This window comes from Cotesia typhae, unplaced genomic scaffold, assembly GCF_013202065.1.
Source record: "Cotesia typhae breed Kobodo isofemale line unplaced genomic scaffold, CoteBio_Ctyphae contig_43, whole genome shotgun sequence".
NCBI classification, from domain to species: domain Eukaryota; kingdom Metazoa; phylum Arthropoda; class Insecta; order Hymenoptera; family Braconidae; genus Cotesia; species Cotesia typhae.
In genome coordinates, this window is record NW_027423752.1 from 3,923,349 (window position 1) to 3,946,287 (window position 22,939).

Here is a 22,939-nt window from a genome sequence, read left to right on the forward strand (position 1 = left end):
AGTCAAGTGTAGTTAATGTACACGTGTGTAGACGTCCACGGGTATTTGTGGATTTATGAATTGCTCAAGACGTACAGATTTATTCAACTGAGATATTTAGATCAAGACACGGTGGTCTCTAATTTCGCGTGCTTGGGTTGTTTTTTTGATTTTTTTCTTTTTTAAATTAAGATTAATAGGTACACTTTTGAGTGTCTAAACATCAGGTTGTTATTAATTATTTTAGAGTCATGTTCCGAGAGTTCATTTTTAATTGGTTGATTTTTTTTATGTTTCAGTGGATCGTTTTCAATACTTGTAATAATAATTATTATTATTAATTAGATGATAGGCATTGGGATTTTATTTAAAATTTTTGTGATTAATATTTAGATAAAAATTTTTCTTATTTAAACATTGAAATTAAAGTTTGAATGGCTTATTTGGTGATTTTAATGATATTTTTTTTGATTAATTTAATTTTTTTTTATGAATTTTTAATGATATAATAATTTATTTACTTGTTGTTGGGAAAATTATTATAAGAAATTAAAAATTTTATTTTAACATTAAACCTTGTCTAACAGAAAACGACATTTGGAGTTGAGTTATCAACCAAGCCCAAATTAGTTTTTTAATTATTTACTTTTATTAGAAAACTAGAAAATTAAATTACGCGCTGTACGCGCGCGCTTTAATCCTAAACCAACAAGAAATTAGGGTCGATTCTTTCGATGAGTATCGAGAATTTCGATACTAAACTAACTTCACTTAAGTCATAAATTGCACGTCTCAACGCAAAGCGTGAGTAGTGCTTTACTCTCACTCTCTCAAGGTCAAGCAATTATCTCGGCTTAAGTTGCTTTTATCCGAACTTTTTTGCACTTTGAGTATTGAATCAGTTGACAAATATCAACAATAACACTTATGTATGACAATAGATACTTTGAAAAACACTATTTTTTCTAGATAATATAAAAAAAACCGTTTTGAAAAAATATTTCGGTGGACGTCGGGTTGTCTGTACGTGCGTAGGATGTATGTGGTCACGATAACTACCAAAAAACTTCACTTTTTGAGTCCATTTTTTTTTTTTTTTCAATTACTTCAGTATGATTCTGAGTGATAGCTTATTTAAAATTATCGTCTAATTCAATGTAATTTAATTGCAGAATGAATAAATTCATTAATAGTAAACAGTCTTTTTTTTTTGTATATCTGTCATCTCAGTTTTATGTTATTTTAATTTTTTTTTGTGATGAAAGAGCATTGCGACGTGCACCTATGGATTTTCCAAATTTTTTTATATTATAGGATCAATTCTTATACTTTTTGATTGATTTTTTATTTATTATTAAAACTCAAATGAAATTCCACTCATATAAACACAGGAAAAGGTTTGTTTGAACCAAATAAATTTATGAAGAAGATCAAAATCATCTATTTTGGCCCAAAATTTGTTTCTTCAAATTAAAAAAAGAATTGATTTTTTCTGTTCGTCAAATATTATTTAACTAGTTAAATTGAACTTCTAAAGCCTAATAAAATTTCAAAACTCTTATGTTATTTTCTTTCATATAAAAGTACATTTACTGAAGAAAATTATTTTAAAGAGCTTTATCGTCAGGATTTAAGTGGAAAAATTTTTGAACCAAAAAATTTTTCTTAATTGAAATAAATTATACTCATTTCAATAATTTTTCACTTTAATCAAATTAACTTTTTTTTTTAGTCATAATACATTTTTCACTCGACCCCCAAACTTACTCTTAACTTTCCCTCAGCATTTACATTTAATCTTTAAAAACATACAAACATTACGTGTTCTATCTCCTCAAAAGAAATAATAAATCCACACGAACAAACAATAAACACTAAAATAAACAAATCCCCCTCGAGTTCTTATCAAGTCCACCTCAATATTTACCATCCATGCACCCGAATGAAATCACCGGCTAATAACCCTTGTACTCGCGTTAATACCTTCCAAGTTCTTCAATCTTCATTCTCCAATCATAGAATACAAAATTCAAAGTATTTAATCTTCTTTACTCCATAGTTTACTATTTACACTCCGATTTCAAATAAAACAAGTTCGACCAAGTACCAGCAATAGAAAGGGGAGCCTGATGCCTTCACAGTAGTCTCTGGAGAGCCAAAGGCCGTACGTATGCCGGATAATTAGGTTTTGACGGTCGTCTGCGCATCTCACCCCATGTCATCGTTAATGTTTAGCTTCTCTGACACTCATTTTTATCACTGGGAACAAATACAAGCCCCTCAGCTCCAGCATTTCATCAGCTCCTGATTTCACATCGACTGCAATCATAAATATAATTAATAATTACTATAAAAATAAATAAAAATAAAACATCTACTGGTAGCTGATTAAAAGTTGCCCAAGTTTATTAACTTTTAATGCAATAATATTCGGTTTTATTAAGGCCCGGCTCCTTATTCTCTTCTTCTTGTTATTAAGAGTAAGGAGGGCGATAAATTTGGATAAATGTGCAATATATAAGTTGGTAGGTTTTTTAATTAAAAAAAAAAAACTTATGAGTATGAGTATCGGCAAATAAAACTGCGATCTTGATGCCTCGCCCCTGGTCCTCGGTCCTCAGGTCCTCAACTTGCAGCATACAGTGAAGATATATAACATATATGTATATATAAGTTAAGAGCGCAAGTCCACAAGGTCCTGGGATCGATTCTTTACTCAGCAGGAGGCTCCTCCCACCACGACGGCCATCTTGCAACCGGCAAAACCGTGTTCGCTATATCGTATCACACTTCACCGCATCCAGGTTACATTTGCTGTATTGAGAACCCTCCAGTCCCTTATGATAATATTCTACACCTTCGCTCTCTTTTCACTTCATTTCTATCCTTGGACTCAGTTTTTGCTTTTATTTTATTTTACTTGTAATATATTGTGTTTGTCTTTTGGTTTTGTTTTAATTTGATCCCTTTGTTCATAGGTACTCAAGTACTGTGACCACCTCCATGGCAAGTGGTACTTTTCCGAGGTCCGTGCTATTTTTTCACGGCGGTACCTTTTGCAGAATGTCGCTATTGAAATTTTCCTTGCAAGTCGGAGTAAGTATTTTTTTTTTTTTAATTTTTGAAAGTTTCAGTTATTTTTCAATTTTTTTATGGAAATAAAAATATAAATTTGAAAAATTATTGGTATTTTTTTTTCAAATATTATTACCGATTTTAAGACCATTGATTGATTTGAAAATTTATAATTTTAATTCAGTGAAAATTTTTTTTAGTACTATCAAAGAGAGTTGATAGAAAAATTTTCTTTGAGAAGAATTGTGAAGGATTTTTTTAATTTTGTTTAAAATTTTATTCTTAAAAATTGTTCTCTTCAATTTTTAAGCTGTAAAAATTTTTTTTATTGTGTTCCATCAATTACTGAGAAACAAAATTTTATTTGTCACTTGAAGAATAAAACTTTTTTTTAGAAAGTTATTATTTTTTATTTTTAGCACGCTTTGTTCGTTTGACCTCTAATTTTTTGCCGATTTTAAAACGTCTGCTTAATTTGAAAATTAACACACGTATCAAGGACCGATGACAGTATACAATAATTTAATAACTTTATCCTCGTAACCTGACCAGGATTATCAGGGTAAAACAATAACGAATTTTACAGATTAAATATACACCATCAATAGAATTACAGTTAAAATTTTCTTCCTTTTAATTAATTAAATAAAATATTTAAATCTACTGCTTCTGGTTTTTAATTATACTAAAAAATTTGTAAATAAGTTATAGCTTAAATAAGTAAAAAAAATTGTTTAATAACAAACTAAACTCAAAAGTAAAAAATAATTTTAAATGATTTTAAGTAAGTTTAAACTAATAATAGATTAATTATCGATAAAATTTTTATTTTATTGTAAAAATGATAAAGGATTGATTTTTAAAATATTTTTCTAATAATTACTCTTCCAAATTTCTGTCAATGTGTGTGTGTGTGTGTGTGTGTGTGTGTGTGTGTGTGTGTGTGTGTGTGTGTGTGTGTGTGTGTGTGTTTGGACAACCTGACCCATATCATAGCGGTTGCCCATGTAGGAAAGAACAACGGGCCCAAGCTTGCCCCAGACTTGGCCCAACTCTGTACAACTCTGGCCCAAGCTTGTATACCAGACTTGGCCCAGTCTTGGCGGAAGTCTGGAATGATAACATGAGGCCAAGCTTGTATGTCCGAATTTACCCCGAGTTAACCCAAAGTTGACCCAGAGTTGGCCCAGCCTTGGTTACCATGAGTGTGCCAAACTTACCCAAATCTGCAAAATTAATTTTAAAAAGTAGAAAATCTTACTTAAATGAGCGATTCTCTGTTTCAATGTAGTACTAACGCAAGTTTGTGACGTATAATTACTTATTAAGACTTACCCGATTTAATGTAGAGAAATAAAGTATTTGACGGAATCGAGATTCGAACCCTAGCCGCGCGCTTGCAAGCCGACGCCTAACCCATTACGCCATTAAAACGACAGGTCGATCTAAAGCTTATCATTCTTGTAAGCCAAATCTATTTAGAGGTAGATTTTTACGGTTAGTTATTTATATTGATTATTTTTTTTATGGTGATGATATTTTTAAATATTTATTCCAATCAAATAAAATTAATTAAAAATTTACAAATATTTTCCTTAGTTATTGAGACTTGGCCCAAAGCTGGCGTGTCATGGATCGGCCAAGGTTGGGTTACCCAGTCCCGGGTCAAGGCTGGCGTGCCATAGAACGGCCAAGGCTGGGCTACCCAGGCTTGGCCCAAGGCTGGCGTGCCATGGATCGGCCAAGGCTGAGCTACCCAGGCTTGGCCCAAGGCTGGTTTACCGAAGAAACGGCCGAGGCTACTTTACCCAGTCTTGGGCCAAGACTGGGACACCAAGCTTGGTACCCCAGTATTGGCGCAAGCTTGGCCCCGGCGTTCAACTCTGGCGATTCCTATATGGGTGGTGCCATTCAAAAGGGCTTAACTGAACTTAGATTTTGAATACAATTTGGACCGATTCGGACCGGTGAATTTTGAGGAATCTTAAAAAAACTGCAAAAAAATTTTTACAATGTGTTTTATTTTTAATAACTTCTAAACGGCTCTACCGATCGATCCCAAAAACTAATCAGCTCTTAACATAAAAAAACCACGTCGATCGCCGCCGGTCTGGTCAAAATAAGTTGATTTGTTCGTGAGTTATCGGTGACGAAAGAAAACCGAAAAAAGTGTTTTTTCGGAATTACTCCGAAGTTTCTAGTCCGATCAAATTAAACTTAAAGATTCTTCATGAGGCTTAAAAACTGCGCTGAATGCCGTTAACCGCGTAGAAATCAGTTCATTCATTTATAAGTCATTGCGGTTTGAAAATTAGTGTTTTATCAAATGTCTATCAGGTTTTGAGCTCAAAGAGCTTCAAAGCATACAAAAACTATTTCTTTGAGCTTGGAGAGCTCAAAAATGCCATAAGTGCAATTTCAAGCGTTTAGGTATGGAATTGACGGGAAGTTGCAGGGATAGCCTTCAGGGTCAACCATTTTCCTAATTTTTTTTAACGATCGATTTCAATTTACCGTACGCGGGATTCGAACCACAATCCTTGAGTTTGGATTCCCGCACCGGATTTTTTCACTTAAAAACGAATATAGTCCCGACTTTTATACTACTTTTAAACACACGTGATTAAAATTGTTTGGTATCGCATCGCTGGATTCCATTGTTCTTGCATTCGCATTATTTGACACATCCACACACACACACACTAGCGACATAGACCCGATAGTTTTTAATCGGACATCGCGGTGACGAGAATGCCAAACGTGTCAGCAAGGTGTGCAAGCTTGCTTTTTCAAACGTCATAAATATCACTCTCGCATCACGGGATCACGGTATGCCTTTTTGCAGATCGATTCATTATCCTCAATCTCAACGTAAAAACTCCTTTAATTTAAAATAATTACATTACAATACTTTAAATACAATAAACAACAGACAATAGAATTTTTATATTTTCATTTTATTAAATTTTAATATTTGGCTAAAGCAGCAGTTGCGGGCTGGTGGTTGCTGGTTGGTTATTATAGAAGATAAATTATTTATTTCTCTTAAAACAAAGTCGTGGTATAATAGATGTAAGACAGTTATACCTGCCTGAGTTCAGGTTGCCGTCCTACTGATTATTTCACCGTCTCCAACGATAAATTCTCAACGTCCTCGACAAGATTCTAATCTCATTCTGACTTTCGATGCGTTGTCGTGAAACACTGGAATGCCACTCTTTGCCTTCACTTGGATATATCTTACATCGTTTATTAAAAATAAAAAACCCATGAATTTTTAACATTTTTTTTTTTCAGCTGAAACTTTACATTTAACTTTAAAACTAAATTTTATTTTACTCAATCGTTTTATAATTGTAGGATATTTTTTCGAAATATTCTGCAGGAATTTGTTACGGCCTACGATTTCTTCTATTAATTATTATCTCTTCTGGCCAAAAGTTTATTCGAGTAATTAATTTCCTTATTTTATTTTGCACAACTCATAATGTGAAGCATCGGAGAATGTTCTACAATCGAAAATTTTTTTCCATTTCTTCTTTGACTATTTTTGTTTTTATACTCATTTCTTTTAAGATGAATCAGTGGAATTTCACTGATTCTCCAGTGAAATTAACTGATTCAACCAGTGAATGAGATTTTTACACTGCCACCAATATAATTTGTATACCATCAACCAAATAATTCAATCAAGATTAACCATCGAATTTTTTTTAATTTAGTGTCATATAAACAAGAAATTCATTAGAAAAAATTAAAAAATTTGTTTCTACCAAGCAAAAGAAAAATGTTCCTAGCTTGGAAACACGATTACTTTACAAAATATCCAATATTTACGTTAATGTTTTTTCCAGTAGACCCGTTTTGTCTTTTTGGGATTTCTTATCTCAAATGGCTATCTAATTCAATGTTATTTAATTATAATTAATAAAAAACTAAACAAGTAATTTCTTTGCTATCTTAATCATACATCAAACATGCAGGGTAAATTTTGTTCCTGATGCGCATGCGCGTTATAAAAACAGCTGGTAATAAGTTAGAGAAATTCCGCGAAATATTTGAAATATAAATTATGAGCCTTAATTATATTTTTGAATTTTCCAAACTAAATAACACAAAAAAAATTTTTTTTTTTCAATTTCAGCGTCAATACTGTTTGCATTCCCGGATCAAATGACAGTGAAGAAGGTGATCAAAGCTCTACCACGTGTTGGAGTAGGCATCAAATATGGAATTCCACAGACTAGGTAATGTCTAATGGCACCCTATATATATGTATATATATATATATATATATATATATATATATATATATATATATATATATATGTATGAATATATATGTATGTATATATAGCGAACATTTGGCGAGAAATCTTTTCACGCTGAATTCACAACTCGTTGTGAAGGGTATCCATTCCTACGGTTGAAACACGTTCAACGCATTCCACCATTTCTTTGTCCCTTAAGAATCTTAGTTCAGCCCATATCCCATATCCCTTATAATATTGTATATACCTTGTTTCTCAGTGTATCTAGATGTTGGTAACTCTTTACATATATATACAAACAAACAAATATACAGCAACGAGTATTAGAGAGAACGAGTCTTTCGCGAAGCGGCGAGAACATAGGCCATGGACCATCCATTAAACTCTCCTACGTAGCAAAGCGAGAGTAGACCGGCGAGAGATACGACGGTAATAAATATACGCCGGTCAAAAGAGAGAGATACGTTCGTTCCAGAGTCCAGAGACTTGAGACCTGAGTCCAGTGTCCAGTGTCCAGTCTGATCCACCATCCAGCGTTAAACTTTTACCATCCACCATCCTCCAGTTGAGACTCCAAGCTCCCTTGGAGATTCACTACGAGCAGACTCGCCAATACAACCAACTTTATATTAAAATTAAATTATTTAACTTACTGTCATGATCATGAAAAAGACGTACGGCTTCAGTACAACTGCTGATATTTATAACGAGTATCAAAAGATGTCACGTGTCACTTTAAAAAGTGGTTGTTATTTTTATCCGATTTTTCCGCTTTTTATAATTTATACGTCCGGATGAATCTTCGAGTGATCGTTGGATGGAAACCTTTTTTTTTTATATGACTTGATATACGCCGAGAATTTGTCGTTGCTCTTTTTGATGCAGTTCCAACTGTTCCCTACTCCCGTTGCTTATTTCTTCTTACAACTTTAGCTTCCAACTACTTTATTTACAGCCTAATAAAATTATTATATTATTATGGTTCATGTTTTCGCTAAAAATAATAATAAATATAATGATAATAATGGTTTGTTTTATAGAAGGGCTTCTATGATGTCACCGCGGCAGCTTATGAGGAATTCAAATATGACGCAAAAATGGCAACGAAGAGAAATTTCTAATTTTGAATATTTGATGTTCCTTAATACTATCGCTGGTGAGTATTATTATCTTTCAGGAGATTTTTTTGTAAATCTACCGGTTTTATATTGTAAATTTAAGAATTTCTATACTTATTTTTTCTAATTTTTAAAGCAGTACACTCTAAAACTTTTGTGCAATTATTATCTTAAATTCTCACCAGTAAATATATTCAGAATATTTCAAAAACTACTGATTAGATTGTTCTGAAGTTTTAATTTCATATTTTGGACACATGTATCAACTGGTTGATCAAAGATTCAAACAGTAAAAAAACATGCAATTTTACGCTATTTTGTTGTTTTTGAATTTAAATTAAAAATTCTACTTCATCCAGTTGCTCATGATATAATAAACCTAAAAATTCAAAATTTTTTTTATTTTAAATGATCTATTTTCGAAATTTAAACACCGGCTCAGGCTCAATTACTAATCGAGGGATCGTTTTCAAAATGGTGTTTTTGTATTTTTAAAAAGGCAAAAAAAACAAAAAATAAGTAATGAAACAATTTTTAACGTATTTCAAGAGCATATTTGAGAAGTTGAGTTTCAAAAGGGTATCTTTTCATTTTTGATTAATCGAGACAAAAAACTGGTTATCTTCAATTATAAATATTTTTATTGAACTTTTTTAATTTAGCTATAAAGTGCTATCGGTTATAAAGCTACAATTCGATTTTCATTTAGAAATCTTTATAATTTTCGAAGTACTTAATATTTAAAAGATCAAAAAACTGTTCTTGTAAAATATGAAAAGGTACCCTTTTGAAAATCAGCTCCTCATTTAGTAATTAGGCTTAAGCGTAATGAACCCGACATCAATATCTTTATTCATAATCTGAAGGAATATTTTTACAAATATCCTTTTTTCGATTGTACAAAGTAGAATACTGCCTTAAAATAGACTGAAAAATTACAATGGTTTGAAAGCTTATAAATGTATTTATGCATGTATGTATGGACGTATGTATGTAAACAATAAAACGCGCCAAGTCAGCAGGATTGCGCCCACGATTCTCAACCGATCTTAATGAAATCATGTGTAGTTATTTTATGATCAAATTTAAAGATCAGTAAGATCGGTCGGTCAGTTTGCAAGTAATAAGCGTTTAAAAATTTTTTGATCTCCAAAAAATTTTAGCTTGGTTGATTTGATCGAATAATTTTTCAATTATACAACGTTGCTTAAATCTGTTAATTTTTGTAAAAGTTTTATACGATAGTTTTCAATTTGAGCTATCATTTGTCCGGTTTTTATGATTTCTTGAATTTATTTTGTGACTTAAAAAATTTGTCACTTTTTCGAAAGATGAATTTCAGATCTTTATCGTAAGATCTTTATCTTTAAATAACTTTTATAAAATTAAAAGAGAGAAATTGTACAAAAAGTAAGTTTAAATAGAACAATAAAGTCAACAATTCAAATTCAAATTTCTCCAAACCTTCAAAAAATCGAAGTTTCTTCTTTTACAACTCTTAACATCTCAACACACGGGCGAATGGATTCTGTCTTAGCGTATTAGGGATGTTCTCAATCAGCCGTTTTTTCTATTCCCTTGTACCATACCCTATCTCAGCTCACTCCATTTCGAGTAATCCCTATCCCGAAGTAATCCTCAGGGAACTTTTCCTCCCCGAAACCCGAGGCATTCCCTTTGTTATATTTCCTTTTGTCTATACACAAAAAACAACTGTATAAAAATCCACATATTAATCCCCAATTAAACTCAAACATACAATTATAGTTTACAATTAATATTGAATAATATTAATCATTTTAATGATCCAAAAACGTTGATAATGATGAAACCGGACGTGTAATTATATTTGAATCCGTAGCGGTGCCGTAGGCGTTGCGCTATTTACGATCTTTATATATTAATTGCGTAAATAAATAAATTGCGCCAATGATCATTTTATTCTCGCTCCTACATATACTGTTTTTTTTATTTTAAAAAATAGAAAATACACATACAATTTTATAGTTTGCTGTCTGCAGTCAAGTGAATCGATGCAGACGAACCGGTCTATCTTTACATAAAATTTTATGTGTAACATAACATGCAGCTATAACTTTCATCATACATTATTATTATTATTATTATTATTATTATTATTATTATTATTATTATTATTATTATTATTATTATTATTATTTAGCTTTTATTTAAGTTACATTAAAAACAAACAATCAATTCAAATCAATGATTTACTATTTAAATTAATATCATGAATTTAAAGCCGGATGTATATTAAATTTTATTTGTGCAATAAAACAATAAAAAAACAAGCATATACAAAGATAAAATAATAATGAAGAAACAAACAAATGTTGAGAAAAATTTTTTACCAAAAATTTTTATACTACACCGTGTATCTAGCAGCTGTCGATATATATTACGATATATGGTAGTATCTAGAAAAAAAATTTATTGCGCTCAAATTTCCGTTTTTGTAAAAAACATTGGAATGATTCTGATTCCTGTTCTTGCTTGATATATGTTAAGTTGTATGTTTAATTTTTTGTGGGAAGTGATAATTTTGACGTCGTCGAGTGTCATCCAAACATGGGATTAAGAATGAGTCTGTCTGGTTGACGGTTGTATGTAATGTACTATATACTTATAATAACGCAACAGACGGAATAAGAATAATAAGTCTGGGATGTACGAGCATTAAATGCTTATCTTTATTTATTTATTTATACATGTATGGATGGTGGAAAAAATTATAATAATAATTGCAGTACGTGTATTATCTCGTGTGTGTCGCAACATACCGATGTCATAGTTTTCCCGAGGAGTATTCGCTCACGCCGACGCACGCATTAATAATCACTTTGATGCAGTACTGTTATTATTATTTCTGAGGGCATTATGATGTGAATCATCAAATAAAGGTTGTGATTTATTGTGTTATAGTCTTACATAAACATTAAAATTATTATTTTCTAAAATCATTAATGGTTTAAGAAAATTTTTTTTAAATTTTGAATCGTAAATGATCTTTAAAATTTTTTATTAATTCTGAATCTTTAATTTTTGTCAAATTTTTTTTAATAACCATGTATGATTTTTGGAGTTTTTTTTAAATTTTTATAAAATATAAATAATTCTATTCATAATAAAAATAATTTTAAAGAAAATTTTTTTTTATCAAAAAAAAAAAAGATGTATAATATTTAAACATTTATTTATATACGTATAACATGAGTTAAGCCTAATGTCGAGTTAAAAGTTAAATGAGAAAATGAAAGTGAGATCTCGTAGTGACAATTTCAGAAGCGATTAGCCGTCATGCTTTGAATTATGTATCTACTAAATGGAGTATACCTCGCCCCATTGAGACTCTCAACGAGTTTTAACGTAAAAATAGAATGCACTTGACGACGACACTTTACGTATGTTTTTTTTTTCTCTATCTGTTTACACTTTTCAATTTATAATCTCTGTCCCTTTAATTTATTACCCACATTTTTTCTAGCAACCAACTTTATAATTCATTAGTTATTAATTATTAATTATTAATTATTAATAATTACTTATTATTTTTAATTACAGGTCGTACATACAATGATTTAAATCAGTATCCAGTGTTCCCGTGGGTACTAACTAATTATGAGACTAAAGAACTGGATTTGAGTTTACCCAGCAATTATCGAGATTTATCTAAGGTAATTTTTTTTTTATTTTTAAGAATTTATATCAATTGGTTTTCGACTAATTATTAAAAATTAATTTTAATTTTTTGTAATTTTTTTTTTTCATTTCATCAACAAAAATTGGCAATTAATTTTTTTAATCATAAAATGAAATAATAAATTTATTTTTTCCATAAACATAAATAATAAAAATTGAATCTTTTGCAGCCAATTGGAGCACTAAATCCCAGCCGACGAGCTTACTTTGAAGAGCGTTTCCAAAGTTGGGATAACGACAGCATTCCACCGTTCCATTACGGTACTCATTACTCCACGGCTGCCTTCGTCCTTAATTGGCTTATTCGCGTGGTGAGTTTATACACCATATTATAACACAATTTGTATTAAAAAATCTGTATGTAGAATCGATATCGATACAACAAGATAGAATCGATAGAATCGATAGAATCGATACAACAAGATAATTATCGATAGTCTACAGTAATAGTAAATCCTAAATAGAAGTTAAAAAACAAAATAATAAAAAGAGTATCAGTATCAGTATCAGTATCAGTAGCAACAACAGTAAGAGTAGGAGTGATGATAGACAATAAATTAAAAAGACACATTTAGTAGTGTGTGTATAAGTTAACACTAATTCGGAGGCGTTAAAATACCGAGGAGTCGACGACGATGCTTGCCACTCCGTTAAATATATACATCTGTTTAGTACAACACATTTTCTTAAGAATCTTCTTTCTCTGTTATACTCTTATCCTAAAAGTGACAACTAGATATATCAACAGTCTGCGTTTGAAATTATTTTTATTTTAAATAAATAACTGATACACACACTTTTCATCATCTTATTTATTACTCTTTTCACTTATCCTAAGCACAGATTTACTCTAATCTATTTAAACTCTGCCATACATGCATTATTTATCTTCATAAAATTATAACATTTTTCCCTTAAAATTAACGCTAAACCTATTCAAACATTTAAGACATACAAAAACAAATATATTCATTTTTATTTATGACACGGTGTGGCTTTTACTCTCAAATACTGTTAAAAGTAAATCTTTAAGTGGTCTTTTAGAAGTTATTTTTTTTAATATCATACGATTTGAAAAAAAAAAATGTATATTTCCAAGCATCTGTTGTTAATAAATCTGTATTTTAGGAACCAATGACTACAATGTTTCTGGCACTCCAAGGTGGGAAGTTTGATCACCCAAACAGACTTTTTTCTTCGATAGCCCTATCGTGGAAAAATTGCCAGCGGGATACATCTGATGTGAAGGTTTGTTCTTAATAATTAATAATTATTTATCTATCTATACTAATAAATGAGGAGATTCTTTTTAAGCCCAATAAAGATACAGCGTGTTTCGGAAAAAGTTTTAGCATACAATAAATGCTCAATTTTACAATTGCAACGTTGATTTTTTGATTGACAAAATAATAAATTTCAATTATTAATACGTTCTTTTCAATTATCGAAAATAAAAATTAAAATTAAAAGATTTATGAATTATTCATTTGAATGAACATTTATTTAGTAAATTATATTTAATTCAAAATGGAATAAAGTTTAAATAATTCATAACTTTGAAAATTTATTTTAATTACAAAGCTCAAATTGAGTCAGAATTTCTATGAGTTTTCATAGCAGTATTTCAATTTTTGGATCAGCTGGAGTAAAAATAAACCAAATATAATATATATCTCAAATTATATTTATAGAAATAAATGAAGACACCTTTTTAGTGAATGCCTTATCGAAACAAACTATTATACCAATAGAAATCTAATTAATCTCATAAAATGCTCAGTTAATTGATGTTTTAAGTTGATAATATTTTGGTAATGTAGAAAATAATAACTTTTTATTACAAATCGTTTCTTTGGTATTTTTATCCAAATAAATTAAATGCAACGATTTTATATATGATTGACTAATTTGATATTTTTCAAGTTGAATGACATCTTAATTACGATTATAGAGATATAATTTACAAAACTAAAAATCATTTTATTTTTAAAAATTAACTTGTTCAACATTTTGAAAATATTTACATTATCTATCCTTGCAAACAAAAAATAATAAACGCTTTATAAAAGTTCTTAACAGCACAATTACAGATTAATGTGGATGTAATTAAAAATCATTTCATTAAAATTGCAAACAAACTTTTACTCAAGCTCACGTTGATTGAAATCTATTATAAATACAACTAATTAAAATTTTTTTAATTGCAGGAATTAATACCAGAGTTTTTTTTCCTACCGGAAATGTTGGTTAATAGCAATCGCTATCGCTTAGGTCGACAAGAAGATGGAAGTTCTGTTGGTGATGTTGAATTACCACCATGGGCTTCTTCACCTGAAGAATTCGTCCGTATTAATCGCATGGTAATTAATTTTAGCTTTACACTATGTTATTTATTTCATAATACTTATTTAAAATTTATTTCCAACATAAAATAGATATTGTTACTAATAAAGTTATCTTACAGGCATTAGAGTCAGAATTCGTATCGTGTCAACTTCACCAATGGATCGATCTAATCTTCGGTTACAAACAAAGAGGTAACTTTCACTGCTACTCATACCATCACTCTATAATAGAGACATCTTTTGCCTGATAATAATATAACAAAAGATTACAATGCGTGGAAAGTAAATTAAAATAAAGATTACAAGAATAAGAATAAGCGTCAAGTTAGATTAAATTCTGTTTGGTTATAATTGTCTTAGGCGCCTCTATATCCGGCGCTTCTACGAATGTTGCATACATATACTCACGTTCTCATTGTAAAAAAAAATGAAACCTAAGGAAGTGTCATTTGGCTTGTGCGCGTATGGAAAGAATTAGGTTTTTACTTGGCTTCCTCCTCATGTACTCTTATTATTAATATATATATATATATATATATATATATATATATATATATATATATATATATATATATATATATATGTATAATATATGCTGGTACTTGTACTCGTGTATCTTAGTCCCAAGCAATTAAGCGCAAGTAAGCTCGACAATACTCATAATATGTAACACATTCGGTAGACTTTCAATGAAAAATTGAACGAAGAAAGAATAAGAATAAAAAAATAATTTTTTAAACTGAAACTTTTTATTTATTTTCATTTCTTATTTAGGTCCAGAAGCAGTCAGAGCAACGAATGTATTTTATTATTTGACTTACGAGGGAAGCGTAGACTTGGAATCTATTGTGGATCCGGTTATCAGAGAGGCCATTGAAAATCAAATAAGAAATTTTGGACAGACACCGTCCCAATTATTAATGGAACCGCATCCACCAAGAAGTTCTGCAATGCATTTAGTAATTATTTATGAACTCTCTGGAAATGTTTTAGCTGTTTAGAATTTAAAAATTATTTATTAAATATTTATTCATTTCAGTCACCAATGATGTTTTCAAGCATACCAGATGACGTTTGTATGACCATTAAATTTCCGTCAAACTCACCGATTTGTCATATATCTGCAAACACCTATCCACAGTTGCCACTGCCATCTGTAGTTACTGTTACAACTGGACAACAGTTTGCAGTCAATCGTTGGAATACTAACTACGCTGGTAATATTATTTTTTTCTTTATTTAATATTAATAAAAAGTTAATTTATTTTATTTAAAATTTCAAGCTGATCAAGAATTTTTATAAAATAAATTTAATTGATTTCAGCATCAGTACAATCACCCAGCTATGCAGATACACCACAAGCACAAGCTATTAATCAACCATTATCAATGGATCCTGTTTTGTGTAAGAATAAATTATAATTACTTAATTTACGATAATATTTGTAATTGAATAAATAAATTATTATAGCACAAACAGCAAATAGTTCAAATCCGACATTGAAGCGACATTTGGGTGACAATTTTAGCCAGAAATTGAAGATAAGAAGCAACTGTTTCGTAACGACGGTCGACAGTAGATTTTTAGTAGCATGTGGCTTCTGGGACAACAGTTTTCGTGTCTTTTCTACTGAAACAGGTAAACTATTTAATTACAATGTCTAACTACGTAGTTGGTGATTAACTAACAATCCACAGTTATTGTATGACTGCCTAAAATTATGACTTATTAATTAAAAAATTTTGATATGGTTATTTTTTTATATTTTCAATAATTACATTGTTTGAGTACTTTTGAAAACAATTTTAAAAATGATATTGCTATGACAGGGTCAATTATCGATAATTGACTGAAAAATATGATAAAACAAGCTCATACAACTAACAAATCATTCCTAATTCCTCCAGAAACGACATTAAAAATTAAATATATTCAAGTTAGGACCATTTTGATGATACAAAATATAATTATAAAAAAGCTATTCGACAGCCGAAATCAAAGTAGATTTCATGATGAATAGAAAAAAAATTTTTAGGATCGTACACAAAAAAATAATGAATATATAAATACATATATAAGAAATAAAAATAAATTTTTGTTACAATAAAAGGATATTGCGTAAAAGAAGAGTAAAAGTGATGATTTTTGAAAATTTTTGAATTGCTGTCATTCCTAAACTACGTGATTTAAAAAAAAAAAAAAAGCAAGTAAATTGAAGCTTATTTATCAAGCTTTCAGATGCAATTTACAGAAATGTGATAGGGTATCACGTTCAATTGTTATCGCGCAACAAAACAATAGAAGTGCGAATTTTTACAATTTTTGAATTGCTGTTATTTCTAAGCTAATTGACCGATTTGGCTCATCTTCGAACTTAACCTCGGAAATCGTCCTGAGAATGAGTATGCTACGTTTTATTGAGATCTACAGCAAAATTTTTCGAAAGTTCCTTCGTGAGGACTAATTAAATGCAATAGTCAGATTTCTATGAAATCTCTAAAAAATTATAAAAATCGTTTTTAAAATAAATATGTGCCTTTCAAAAAATTTTCTTTATTTTCTTCATTATTTAGATGATAAATTGACTACCACCGAAAAATTATCCAACCGTGAAAAGACATAAATTAGATTAATATTTGACATACAACAACATTTAAGTATACAAAACAAAGTAAATAATTAAAAAAAAATGTTATCTCACGCAAAATTCTAATCTAGTTAAAACTACTCGGAAAACCTGTCATAATAAATTAATTACACGGAAAAAAGAAAAATATAAAAATTACAGTATATAATGTAACGTGGCGCTTCGTGATGAAAACTGGAAAAATAACAGTTTCAGATTGTAAGTATTACAGATTTTATAAGAAATTCAGTGCCATTCACGAAACTATTACTACTGTTAGTACACAGTTTTTCTAATCTCACCCTCCTCTAAACAGCAACGTATGGATACTGACAGTAGCGCTATTGTATAGTGCTGAGTAGAAAACTTTTTTTTCATTGTATATTAAACTTTGACATAGCACAAATTCAGGTCAAGACTTTTCTAATTATAATAAATTTAACTAAAACAACTCATTTTAAGATAAGGTAAATTATTATCAATACTAATCTTTTGAATTATTTTCAGCCAAAATCGTTCAAATAGTATTCGGTCATTATGGAGTTGTGACATGTTTATCTCGGAGTGAGTGTAACATTACTTCTGATTGTTACATTGCGTCGGGTAGTGCCGATTGTACAGTACTACTATGGCACTGGAATGCCCGTACACAGACTATCGTAGGCGAAAGTGAAGCACCGGCTCCTCGCGCGACTTTGACGGGCCATGAGCAGCCTGTTACTGCTGTCGTTATTTCTGCTGAACTTGGTCTTGTCGTATCTGGCTCCTACTGTATGTATTGTACTCTGATGGAAATAATTTTATCAAAATAAACAAATATAAATTAATTAATAAAAATATTCTTACTTTAGATGGACCAGTTCTTGTACACACGACATTTGGTGATTTACTCCGATCACTGGAACCACCAAGTGGTTTCATTTCACCAGAAAACATAGCGATGTCTCGTGAAGGTGTTATTGTTGTCAATTACGAACGTGGTCATATTGCGGCTTATACTATCAATGGAAAACGATTGCGTCATGAGTCGCATAATGACAATTTACAAGTAATTTTATTAACATTAATTAATATTTGATTTTATCTGAGCGATTGTAAAGCTTTTATTTCGTGTATATCTACACGGAAAAAAAGTTCTATCAAAAGTACAAAAAAATCTATTAAGTTTACAGTTTTATTCCAATGAAGACTTAACAATTTGATAGTTTTTTTTTTTATAATATAACATAACATGAAATAATTAATTTAAATCAGAATATTGTAGACCAAAATGATGTCATGTTTTTTATTTCATTTATTTTAATATGCGATATTTCGTCAGTTTTATTCTGACATCATCAGGTACCTTAAAATGGATATGGTTCATTTTATTTATTACGGACTTTAAATAAATGAAAAAAATTTTTTGTTTATAAAAAAATGTCAAGCGCAGTTATTTTTGTAAATTAAGGACTTTGTGTTTTTATATTGTAAAATTTTAAGGTCCCTGATGATGTCAGAATAAAACTGACGAAACGTCGCATGTTAAAATAAATGAAATAAAAAACATAACATCATTTTGGTCTACAATATCCTGATTTAAATTAGTTATAGAAGAATTAAGACCTGAGTAGAGCAATTATATAACATTAAATGATCGTGTAGTTTTTACATAAAAATTTCTGTGATTTTTACATATCTTTTTTTTCGGGCATTAATCTAATGAAACATTTTTTTTTAGTGTCTGCTATTAAGTAGAGATGGTGAATATCTGATGACTGGTGGAGACAAAGGTATCGTCGAAGTATGGAGAACATTTAATCTAGCATTATTATACGCATTTCCAACTTGCGAGGGTAGTGTTCGTTCTCTAGCACTTTCTCATGATCAAAAGTAAATATCAAAAATTATTTTTTTCACGATTTAATTTATAAATTGTATTAATCAATTACTAACTGTAATACAATTTTGATAGATTCCTATTAGCTGGGCTCGCTAATGGTTCAATAGTAATATTCCACATTGATTTCAACCGTTGGCACCACGAGTTTCAACAGCGTTACTGAAATTACGGTTGCCTTTTCGTCCGTTATTAAAAAATAATAACAATAAAAACAATGAATAAGTACTTAACAGTAAAGATAAATCTGCGGGCGAAAATACTTGGCAAATATAAATAAACAAAAAAACAAAAAAGTATAAATAATAATAGCCGCAAAATTTTAGAGTAAGTAGGAAAAATTGTACTTAATTTTAAAAATATTTTTTTCAATTAAAATCACACCAGTAATATCGGTTAAGTACTTAGTAATAATAATGAATATAAAAATTAACTAAATAAATTAGTTTACTAAAAACTAAGCATTTAAAACTAAAACCAGCAAATTTGTTAATTAATATTATGTTTTTAATGAATTATATAATTAAATGAAATAACGAAACATTTCGTCCGATTAGTAAAAAGCATTTGCTACGAAGCTTGATAAAAACTAAATAAATAAATAATTATAATTATTTACAAGCTGATAACGGTAGCACAGCTAGTCAATTATAAATAAAAAAAAAATCTTAGATGATTTTATATAACATGAAAATATGAAATCATTAACAAGATGATCTATAAAATAAATTTTAAAAATGCCAAACGGTGCGTGAATTATTTTTGTGCACTTACGTACGTGGATTACATTAGAATTTAATCATGTAAATATAATAATCTCGAAGTTATTATATAATAATTGAATAAATAAAATAAAATAAATATAGGGCTCGAGTACGTGTGCAAAAAATGTTATTGCTGTTTAAAAAATAATTTTCTCGGCTTAATTATTATCATCCACGTACGGTTATCGCACGCAGTGGTTAATTGCTCGGAGGATTTTAAAAAACAAAATAAATAATAAAAAAACAATTTTAAATCACTTCCTCGCCATTCCGATATCACGTCCTTTTTTATTGTTGTTGAAATATTATTTGTTTTTGATTTACGCCTTTATTAATTATTGATTATTAATATTGTTTATTCTTATTTTTATCAAAGCCGTCCAGCTTATAACGTGAATAAATATTTCCTATTAATATTGTTCACATACAAAGTATACTTAAAACCAAAAATAAATAAATGAATGAGTAAATTAATAAAATGATGTACTTAGATTATTAATAATAATAATAATATAAGAATAATAATGAATCATTTAAAAAAATTATTCACTTAAATTACTTAATATTTATTTTAAAATGGCTATTCGCATCGGTACTATACAATGAAAACTATAGTGTAAATGAAACTATACAAAAATAATAAATTTACTACAGTGTAATGTATTAAGTGAGGTTATATACAAACAATGTACTTGAATTAGCGGTGCGAACAGCTTACTGAACAATAAATTGGCAGTTTTTAATTATTTATTTAAATAGGACGGCATGTGCTTTTTACAATAAATATTTAACTGCAAAAACAAATATATATATTGAATATTTCTATATAAAAATATAAAAAGTATTGATCAAGAGTATCATATTAATTTTTTTGTACCATAAATGCTTGAAGTGAATGAAAGAATGTCTGTTAGGGGATTTTCAAATGATTAATGTAAATGAGACTAGTCTAGGGGCCACTCAATACAAAATCAACATTTATTGCAGTTATTATTTTTATTTGTTACCTCACTAATCAATTACGGCATTGCGCCGACGCCCAATTAACCTTGTTTCGAGCACACACAGCTAGTCATTTTCTAACAATAGTCAGCTGTCGTTATGCTTTTTACACTTGTAGTTAATTAATTATTAAAAAATAGAAGATGCATGTTAAATAATTTTATTATAATTTGAGTGAAAATGTTTCGTCGTACATACTTAATTGAAATAAAATATATATTAATATAATAATATTGATAAATAAAAAAATAACAAAAATGCTTTGTATGAATTGACTGATTTTTATTCAGAAAACATTCCAGTTGCATTTGTATGATTAATTAATACTGCTCACAAGCTCGTAAAATTATTGCGGTTATAAATTATAACGCAGTAAACAAAAAATTTTTATATTTGTTTATATATATATATATATATATATATATATATATATATATATATATATATATATAAATATATATTAATAATAATAATATTAATAATAATAATAATAATAATAATAATAATAATAATAATTGTAATTGTAATTGTAATATTAACAAATAGATATGCGAGTGCTGTATTATCATGCAAAGTTGTTAGTAAATTCCCTCCATAATGCTAATGAAAAAATTAAATAAAAAAATTAATAAAAAAACTCAAATCAATTTCTGTCCGAACTTATTATATGAAATGAAGATACTTGACTATAAATATTGCTATTTTAAATAACGCTAAAATATATTAACGCTACGAGAGTTCGCCTATATTATCAGTTAATACTACGATAATAATATAACAATAAAAATAATAATGATAATAATAATAATAATAATAATGTAATAATAAACGTACTTAATGAAATATTAACGGTTATCGCCGTTTTGTATATGCGAAACAAACTAAATTTGTATTATAAACAAAGCATGGTTTATTATATAATTAATGTGTAAACAAAGTAATTTTAATTCGCAATTATATATCAACTGTATAACCTGTAAAATTTTAACTTATTTGTTGCCATAAACATTACAAAATAAAAAAAAACATGACCACAAAATTTTTTTATTTGATGTGGTGTTATGATTAATTATTCGTGATTAATGATTAATTAAAATAGAAAACAAAGTGCAATGAGCGTATAAAATAATCATTTGTTTTATTGATAGTTAATTTTGAAAAATCTGTTTGAGATGGAAATTAAGTATATGAAATTTTTTTTTTATAATCATATAAACAAAATAATTATAAATAAATCGCTTTAGATTTTTTACCGCCGTAATGTAGAGTGAAAGTCGAATTATTTAATAGTGGCTCTAATGAAACTGAAAGAAGAAATAACAAAACAATCTACGGTTATAGGAAAATCATTGCTTGAATCTTAGAATAATTTGAAGGTAAATATATATAGAGTGAATAAAAAAAAAAAAAAAACATTGTAGTTCAATTTTGTAACTTATATTAATTTGCACATTAAGTACTTGGATTGACATTGCTTGAACCTGATATGTAAAAATGAATTTCTTTGGACGGTGATTAAGATGAAAAAATATTAACTGTAAAAGCTCATTATAATGAAAAAAAAAAATCGTTGCTAATTGGGAAAAAAAAAAAAAAAAAAAAAAAAACACACACATAAGCTCTACGGCTTATTTTGTACTTAGAAATAATCATACTTAATGATAAATAATAATATGAATGTTGAGTAATAATGGTGATTATTATGATTATTATTATTTTATTAGTGTAATGAAACGTTGTATTCTACTTTAAAGTGGATATATTTATTATTATTGATTTATTAATATGTAAATTATTATCAATAGCTAAATAAACGTAAAGAAAATTTGAATTTTGTGTAGTTTTTAAAAAACACAATTTTCGTTAATATGGTAAAAAATTTTTAACCAGTTAAAATTTAATTGAAGAATACTGGAATAAAAAAGATAAAACTATGATATTTAGTGAAAAATTTTTGATATGTTACTAGACGTATAAAGAGAATAAATTTGATATTAACTTTCAATAAAAATTCTTGCTGTGTGTAGAAGAAGATTAAAAAAAACGTTGAAATTTAGTAGGAAAATTCTTAATATGCGCATCAGCAGGTTGAGGAATACTGCAAAAATTTAATGAATTGTTGCCTAGATTCCTCCCCTTAAAAGAATTAAGGTAGTATT

General features: G+C 28.7%; 1 protein-coding gene across 7 annotated transcripts in view; it reads left to right on the forward strand.

The window, feature by feature from the left end:
* Window positions 1-22,398, forward strand: part of Rg (A kinase anchor protein rugose) — a 242,686-nt gene extending 220,288 nt beyond the window's left edge. For all 7 annotated transcript variants that reach the window (XM_074244499.1, XM_074244494.1, XM_074244498.1 and 4 more), the window contains 16 exons: window positions 2,958-3,075; window positions 7,199-7,301; window positions 8,366-8,481; window positions 12,026-12,138; window positions 12,334-12,474; window positions 13,292-13,411; window positions 14,371-14,523; window positions 14,628-14,700; window positions 15,283-15,467; window positions 15,548-15,725; window positions 15,833-15,913; window positions 15,980-16,147; window positions 17,643-17,906; window positions 17,987-18,183; window positions 18,856-19,007; window positions 19,090-22,398. In XM_074244499.1, the coding sequence (XP_074100600.1) occupies window positions 2,958-3,075; window positions 7,199-7,301; window positions 8,366-8,481; window positions 12,026-12,138; window positions 12,334-12,474; window positions 13,292-13,411; window positions 14,371-14,523; window positions 14,628-14,700; window positions 15,283-15,467; window positions 15,548-15,725; window positions 15,833-15,913; window positions 15,980-16,147; window positions 17,643-17,906; window positions 17,987-18,183; window positions 18,856-19,007; window positions 19,090-19,180 (2,253 nt within the window). In that variant the 3' untranslated portion in view covers window positions 19,181-22,398. The remainder of the gene's footprint in view (window positions 1-2,957; window positions 3,076-7,198; window positions 7,302-8,365; window positions 8,482-12,025; window positions 12,139-12,333; window positions 12,475-13,291; window positions 13,412-14,370; window positions 14,524-14,627; window positions 14,701-15,282; window positions 15,468-15,547; window positions 15,726-15,832; window positions 15,914-15,979; window positions 16,148-17,642; window positions 17,907-17,986; window positions 18,184-18,855; window positions 19,008-19,089) is intronic.
* The last annotated feature ends 541 nt before the right edge of the window (window positions 22,399-22,939 follow it).